The following is an 8355-nucleotide window of genomic DNA, read 5'->3' as shown; positions in this document are numbered from 1 at the left end:
TGTCCAGCTTTCACATTCATATGAGGTTTTTGAAAATACCATGAGCATTTAGACTCTCTCCATCTTTTTCATGTGTCCTTGTAGAGTGTATACTGAAGGATCTTGTTTTCTTATCCATTCAATTCTATCTCTTGTCTAGTGCATTTATTTCATTTATATAGAGTGTAATTATCAAAAGGTATTAATAGATTGCTGTCATTTTGCTGATTTTTCTTGGGGTTTTTTGTTCTACATTGAGTTCATTTTGTTATTGGGTTTGGTTTTGTTTTTCATTTCTGTATGTTAATGTTTACTAAAACTTTCTAACTTTTCCTCTTGTTTATTTATTTTTGATGTGCAGGTATATTATTATTACTATTATTTTTTTGCAGTTACCCTGTAATTTATTAATATTTCCCCCTATTTAAAACAATCTTTTTTGTCTTGCCATTTGGAAGTTCAGTATCGATACTATTCCCTCTTTTTGCACTGTAGTTGACTTAATTACAACTTAATCTCTAGTTCCCTATTTTCAGTCTTATAGATTTGTTTTACTTTTAAGTTCATCTATATCTGGATGGAAGGAGCTCTGGTAGTGTAGTGGTTACAAGTCGGGCTGCCAACCACAAGGTCAACAGTTCAAAACTACCAGCGGTTCCACGGGAGAAAGATGAGGTGTTCTGCTCATGTAAAAATTCACAGCCTCAGAAACCGTGTACAGGGTCACTATGAGTCAGAACTGACTCCACCATACTTAACAACAACAACATTTCTGGATTGAGTTCTGGGTGGAATTGTCATGTATAGTAATCACAGGTTGTTGTCTACTGTTGTTGGCTCTCAATCCAACATTGGTCGGGTTATTAGAAATTATTTGAGTGTCCTTGACTGTCATACGTCAAGCACTATATATTTCGTGGTTGGCAGTTTTTTTCTTTCAGAATTTTGTATATATCATCCTATTGCTTTCTTGCTTGTGTTGTTTCTGCTGAGAAATCAGCATTACCTTTTTGGTTCTCCTTTGTATATACATTTTCATACTTTCCTGAGCTGTTGTCAGGATTCTTGCCTTGTCTTTGGTTTTGAAAAGTTTAAATATGATATGTCTTGGAGATTTTATTTTGAGATCGATGCAGTTTGGGGTTCACTCAGCTTTGTAAATGTTCTCGTCTTTTGTGATATTAGGGGAATTTTTTGCCGACAACTCTTGGACAATTTTCTCTGTGCTTTTAATTGTCTCTTCCTGTTCTGGAAGTCCAATTACATGTAAATTGTGCTTCTTCACGGTGTCCTACGTAACTCTTAGGTTTTCTTTGGATGCTTTCATTCTTTTTTCTGATTATTCTGCTAGCCTAGTAGTATTGAGAAATTTATCTTCTTGAACTTAACTAATTCAGGCTTCTCTTGCTTCGGATTTGTTGCTTTGCCCTTTCAATGTATTGTCCATTTCTGAAATCTTAGTTTTAATCTTCTGGATTTCAAATCGCAGGTTTTGTAATTTTTCAAAATTTGCATTTATTTTATCTGTTCTTACAGTGTTTTCCTCAGTTCTTTGAAAGTGTTTTTATTTTTTGTTCTTTGTGATCGTCTTACTTTGCTCAATATTACTGTCAGTCCTTGAAGATACCTAAATATCATTCTGCTGAATTCTGTTTCAATCAGTTCCATTACCTTTTCTTGCTCAGAAATGTTTGCTAGCTCTACATGTTAGTCATTTGTTTGACCCAATCTGTCTTGTTTCTTTGTGGGAGCTAAAATGGTCTGTTGTTTCCAGGGCATTGTGGGATTGTCACATTTATATTTGATTGATGATTGTATGTTGCTGTGTTCTTAAGCGCTTACCAACTGGCTCCTGTGGGTGTAGTTAGAGAATGGAAGCGTGTATACCATTTTGTTTGCCTTTTGTGCACCTTAGTTGAGGATGGGTTAGGTGTTGTTGGCGTTGATCAGATAGTTTAGGAGCTCGTATTGGCTCTTGCTCAGTGGATAGAGTGGCAGAAGGTCCCGTTGTGACTGGACTACATGGGCATGGTTGCTGTCTCCTGTTGGATATGTAAGAGAAAATTCCTCCCACACACATACACAAGAAAAGAAAAAAGAATAAACAAACAAGGAGCCAACAATGAAAAGAGAAAAAAATTTGAGCAAAAACAGGCAGTAACCAGAAAAAAAAAGAAAGAAAGATTACAATAAATACACAGACAAAAGAGGGCCAGGGAAATAGAGCTTTAGAAGAGGAAAATAAAAGGAAGAAATAAGGACACACGCAAGAACCAAAAACAGAAAAAAGGAGCAGGAAAATGAATCTACAGAAAAGTAAGAGGAAAAAATAAATATGAAAAAAAAAAAAAACTTTGAGAAATCAGAGAAGGGAAAGTAGAAAGAGTAGTAAGATCAAAAAGGGGAAAAAAGAAAAGGGCAAGTGAGAAACAGAAAAAAAGAAGGAAAAACAAAAATGGAGCTGTTGTTGTTTTTAAGTGCCATCGAGTGGATTCGGACCCATAGCGACCCTGTATAGGGTTTCCAGGGAGCAGCTGGTGAGTTTGAAGCACCAATCTTACAGGTCAAATGACTTTGCAGTCTGACGCATTAGCCCACAGCGCCACACTAGGACTCCTGGATAAAATTCAAGGGAATGGCAAAAGAGGAATGAGAAGAAGGAAGAAAAAGAATAACAAACAAAAACAGTGAAACAACAAAAGGGAAAAAAAACATAACCAAATCCCAAACAACAGACACAGTGCAGCTGTTGGACCTGCAAGCTATGAAGCTCACGAGGGTGGTGTGGGAGGGGTGTGGCTGCAAAGTTCCTGACCCTAGATGGAGTTCCTCTCCATGACACACAATCTGGAAGTAATTCTTGAAGGCCCTGCAATGATCGGGTTTTGTTGTCTGAGGACCACAGGGTAGCTGGCTGCAGAGTGACTGGTTACATTCTGGTCTGATGGTTCTGTCGGTTCAAGCCCACCTGAATCTAGACACCAAAGCAGAATAGTCAACCCCATCCCACCCTTACACAGGCATGTGGCTCTGAACTCGCAAAAAAGGGTCTGTGCTGGGGGTAAATGAGGGTGGGAGCTGGCCAGGTCATCAGGGGAGCATGGGAAAAAAGAACGAACAGCATCTTTCTTTTCCCATGTATGAATCTGCTCTGCCAGGCCACCTTCTGTTGCCAAAGCTGTTCACAGATGGTCACGCTGCTTTTGGTCCACTGTTCACCAGTCAGTCTCCCTCTCTCACTGCCCCTGCTCAGCTTCTCCTTCCAGCAAGTACTCCATTCATTTCTCTAACCTTTCCTCTAGGGTTCCAGGATTTTCATGTGTCTGTTTCATTTCGTCTCTCGTAGCTTGTTGTAGAGGGTCCATGTACTGCGTCAGCCTACTCCCCCAATTTTAATTCACTTTTCCCATGAACTTTTTGAAACTTCCTCCTATGATTATGTAAGTTTATGTACCCCATGTTTTATCTGGTAAAGACATTATAAACAGAAATAATTTTTGTTTTTAAACTAGTAAGTGCAAGGTCAAAATAAGCTGCCAATTTTGAAATATACAATCCTCGTATATCACCAGCTGAGTAAATCTTTGTTGAAAATGTCAATTGTGATGGTTTCTCAACATGATGAATGTTATTAATGCCAATGATTTGTACACTTTAAAATGGTTAAATGACAAAAAATTTTGTGATCTATGTTTCACCACAGTACAGTTATAATTTAAATCAACACAAGGAAGTTTTTTTTGTTTTTGTTTCTTTCACTTGAGTATGTTTATGAGAAACATACTCATATAAAAATAGTTGTGTTGTGTGATTCTTAAAGGCATTCAATTGCATACCTTTTCCTGAAACGAGGAAAGACTTGATTACTTAAAAACTGAGTACCTGTTCTTCTCCTATTTGGTGAAACATGTTAAGTCATTTTAACCAAGATGTATGATTGTGTTAAGTAGTCATTATTTTTCTTTCCTTGCTCTATTTTAGTACCAAATATATGTAATGTCTCGCCTCTTCCCCACAGTATCTTTCTTGGCACCATCTTGTCACTGTCATCCACATCCTCGCTGTCTGCTTTTCCAGCTAGCAACCAGACCTTTCCTTGCTGATCAGTCTATTACTCCGGGAACTCTGACGGTAACACTTAAGATATATAACAGTTCCCTGTCCTACATTAAAAAGCCGTAAAACCTTCATGTGAAATAGCTGAGGGAACATATATAGTAGGAGGAGAGACTTTTGCTCCTGCAGGCACCTTCCAATGAGGACTATTTTTCTTAGATGATATAAATGAAATCTTCACTCTGCCCACTTTTACACCTACGCATGTACTGAGCGTCTCCAAGGAGACAAGGAAGCCCGGCGTCCAGTGATGGTGAATCCTCCACTGAGACAGCAGGCTGGAGTCTCAGGCAACTCTCCCAGGCGTCTTGGCTTCCAGATGCCCCTCTCAGCCAGCCTCTTTTCTCGAGGCTCCTCCAGGCAGGCTCTCTCGAACATGTCTCTCCCTTCACAGACGAAATACCCTGTGCATTACATCTGAAGGGCTGGTTGTGGTGAGTTCAGTAGGCAGAAGGCCTCCCTGAGAGGAGTGGGTGGGGCCAGGAGGTGGGCTAGGAGGGTTCCATCTCTCCCGAGATCTTTCCTTTGTCACCCATTCACTTGTGCTTCTGTCTCATTGCCTTCCTTTGCATCTCTTAAATTCAAAGGCACCTCTCAACGTCGTAACAAGGTGTCTTAAAAAATGTGTGGGGTTGCAATAGTGCGGTTATGAGATTGGTTTAATGAGCTTGTCCTTCTAGGGGCAGTACTACTGCTGATTCAGCAATTTAGGTGTCCATGAGCCATAATCTTCTCGACCCTTCTGTTTTCCCTTCCTCCTGAGTTGAGTATACAGCATCCCGCAGGCCATCTGTCCTTTTATCGGTGGCTTCATTGTCGATGTAAGTTTTCTCGCAACTGTGCACATTTTTTATTTTTATATACATGCAGTGCCTCTTCCCCTTTGAAGAACAGACAACCATCAGTCCATTATGTTCCCTTTCTAAGATAGTAGAAGATTCTGTGGATCTGCTGATCACACCTATGTGGTCATCTTTGAGTGAGGCACATAGAAGTGTCAGTATGTAGAAATAGTTATTGATACAACACCCATGAAATCTCATTATGTTTCTAGACTGTCAGCACATCATTTAATGAGCATTCTTGACACCTCTTCCATGTGTTCATTCATACTTGTTAGGTGAGCAGCTCCAGAAACATGACTTTTCCTGTGATGTTGACTAGTTCTATTGCCCTCTTTGGTAAACTCTTTGACAGTGAAAATCCTCATGAGAGATTTTTGATGGTACTTTTCATTTTTTATTTACTTTGGGGGAGACTAAGCTGTCTTCTTCTTGGATTAGCTCCTCTTCACACCGCCTCCCCATTTTCTTCCATTAAATAAAAACCAACCATTTTGGAAACTGACATTCATTTGTGTTGGACATAATCGGTTTTGTTCAGAGTTGCAAAACATGCTCTTTAAAATGATTGGAGATTAAATTTGTTAACTTTTTCTCTTAGGTAGACCATCAATTCCTTCCTTTCAAAGTATGTCTCTTCTGTTTCACTCTTGCTTCCCAAATTATCTGCTCCCTAGTGGAAGGCTTTTCCTGTACTCCACCTCTTAGCTCTTTCTTTTTATTTGACTCTTATTGTAGTAAAAAGGAGCTCTGGTAGCGTAGTGGTTATGACTCGGGCTGCTAACCTCAAGGTCGACAGTTTGAAACTACCAGCGGTTCCGCGGGAGAAAGATGAGGCATTCTGCTCCCGTAAAGATTTACAGCCTCGGAAACCCTGTGCAGGGTCACTATGAGTCGGAACCGACTCCGCGGTACTTAACAACAACAACAATTATAGTAAAGGAGTTACTTTCAACATGAGCTCCTCATTTCCTGCCAGGAAAATTGAGGGGAGGGGACTCTGTCTTTGCTCAGGCCCCTCTTGGCCTCTCTGTGTCACCCTTCCTCACCAACTCAGCCATTCACACTTACATATTGTATCAGTTCTTTGGTAGGAAGACAGTATCTGCTTAAAGAGCTACTATGCACAAAGTTCGCTGGAGAAAAGTGATCAAATCAAAGCTCCTGGTATGGCGCTGCAGGTTAATGAGCTGGACCGCAAGGTTGGTTTGAACTGCAAAATCTATGGTTCAAACTCTCCAGCCACTCCTGAGAATCCCTGTACAGGGTCACTAGGAGTCGGAACGGACTCGACGGCACTCAACAACAAGGAGAAAATATAAAAAAGCTCTGGGAAGTTGTCCAGTTTCAGTGGGAGGGGGGATTTTGTTCGTTCCTTTGTTTACCTGAAAATGGGAATGTCAGGATCCAGTCATGAAACACACGTCTGGAACCCTTTGAATGAAGCTCCCAAGCCTCTGTAGTAATGCAGATTTTTTTTGTGTTCCTCCATCCAGGCAATTCAAGTGGCAAGACAGCTGCTTCTACAGCAACAACAACAACAACAACAGCAGCAACAGCAAGTCAGTGGATTAAAATCCCCCAAGAGGAATGACAAACAACCAGCCCTTCAGGTACTAATTCTGTTTCGGGGGTTTTAAAATGCACATTGTACACTTTGGGGGCGGTACCTGACAAGCATTTCAGAAGTGGCTTTTCCAGGAGTGAAAACCCTACAAGAGAATATTCTGCAACAGGTCTATAGACAGATCATGGTATTTTGTTGTTGAGAGTAAGATGGTTTACTAATTAGTCAATTTAACAGAATGAGTGGTTGCAGGTATTGGGTTACTTAAAAGGTGGTGTAAGTTATCAATGAGAAAAAGTTAAAGATGTTGCCTCATCCTCTCATGATGAAAGGAGAGAAGGAATCCACACACACACAATTTAGTGCTGTGGTTTCCAACTCAGCAGTGCTGTGCTCCAAGAGGCAATTGACAATGTCTGGAGATGGTTTTGGTTGTCACATTAGGAGTAGGACATTGACATCTACTAGGTTAGAGGCCAGAAACGATGCTGCATATTATAATACACAACAAATCCTCCTCAACAAAGAATTGTCCAGCCCCAAATTAGCTTGAGACTGAGCTTCCCCTGCTTTGTTAGAGCTGAGCAGACTATAGCACGTGAATGTCATGCTCAGGGTTAGTATAATAAGTACCCTGGTCTTTAATAGAAGTTTTCAGAATGTTTTTGAATCATTAGCATAAAACTAGTGACTTCTCATTTCAGGCATTTTGAGAGCAGGATGTAATGGAATAGAAGAAGCTATGAGCTCATAAAAATTTAATTTGGATTTTCACTTAGAGTCGAAAGTCGAAGTAGAAATTTTCAAGAAACTTGACGCAGGATTTCCATGCTTAAATTCAGGGTGGGACACATGCAAGTGGTAGGTGGGCATCCCCCAAGTAGGAGCCAAGGTGAATTTCTCAAACGAGAAATGTTGCGACAGGGCGGGTAAATGGTAATTGATGGGCAGAACTTGGTGCCAATTAGTTTAATCTCAAGGTCAACTCAACTTCGAACTTGAGTTGACTCGTTGCAGGTCAGAGGGAGGTAATACCAGTTGCCAAGAGAAAACTGACCTCGAGCACCAAATTCTAGTCCCTCCCTCTGCATCTCCTTGGGAAATGGTTACTCTCCAAGGAATAGTCAATACAATCCTGAACCTTTATTGGAAGAGTTGAATGACATGGTGTATTGTTTACCAACATTTCTGAAGAGAGTTCTTTGGTAAACCATCCATATGTTTTTTTCATGTGTTGAAATACTGGGGACATTTTTAATGAGGTACTGTGCCACTGAGGTCCTGTGTTAGGTGCTCTAAGCAGTGCTTTGTTGTGCAGATGTCTTAAGAACAGCTCTGGAGGATGGAATATGACTGTGTTGACCTTTCAGCTGTGAGCTTATTTGTCAGGATTCAAATAAGTTGAAAGGATCAAACTGAACAGTTTCCGTAGCCAGACTGGGAATTGTGTTTCAGAGGTCAGCAGCGGAGGCCACGCTGCAGATTCCATAACATAGCCAATTGTTGGTACATATTAAAGTGCCGGGGCATCTCCTGCAGACAGAGACACAATTAAAATTCTAATTTATTAATGTATACAGGGAGCTAGCCCAGCCTGTCACTCAGTGATTCAAATGACTGCCCATTCTTTCTGCCTTACTCCTGAAACTCTCCAGTCTTAAAAAATACTGCAAGTCCCCTTGAATTTAACAGATCTCCAGTGCATTGCAAAAATGACAATGTATTATTAGGGAGAGAATCTTACACATAACAGAGCTTTGATTGGAGAAAGTGAAAAAACAAAACAAAGAAAGAAACCACATAGTCTCTCTGATCCCAAGCTCTTCAGTATTATCATTTTTTTTTCCTCTT

General features: G+C 40.3%; 1 protein-coding gene across 8 annotated transcripts in view; it reads left to right on the top strand.

Moving 5' to 3' along the window:
• Positions 1 to 8355, top strand: part of FOXP1 (forkhead box P1) — a 519679-nt gene that overhangs the window by 336453 nt on the left and 174871 nt on the right. For all 8 annotated transcript variants that reach the window (XM_006874620.1, XM_006874625.1, XM_006874621.1 and 5 more), the window contains one exon: positions 6434 to 6550. In XM_006874620.1, the coding sequence (XP_006874682.1) occupies positions 6434 to 6550 (117 nt within the window). The remainder of the gene's footprint in view (positions 1 to 6433; positions 6551 to 8355) is intronic.

The sequence above is a fragment of the Chrysochloris asiatica genome, unplaced genomic scaffold (assembly GCF_000296735.1).
Source record: "Chrysochloris asiatica unplaced genomic scaffold, ChrAsi1.0 scaffold00290, whole genome shotgun sequence".
In the NCBI taxonomy this organism is placed as follows: Eukaryota; Metazoa; Chordata; class Mammalia; order Afrosoricida; family Chrysochloridae; genus Chrysochloris; species Chrysochloris asiatica.
The sequence above is the reverse complement of the archived record's forward strand: the minus strand, read 5'-3'. Positions and strand labels throughout refer to the sequence as shown.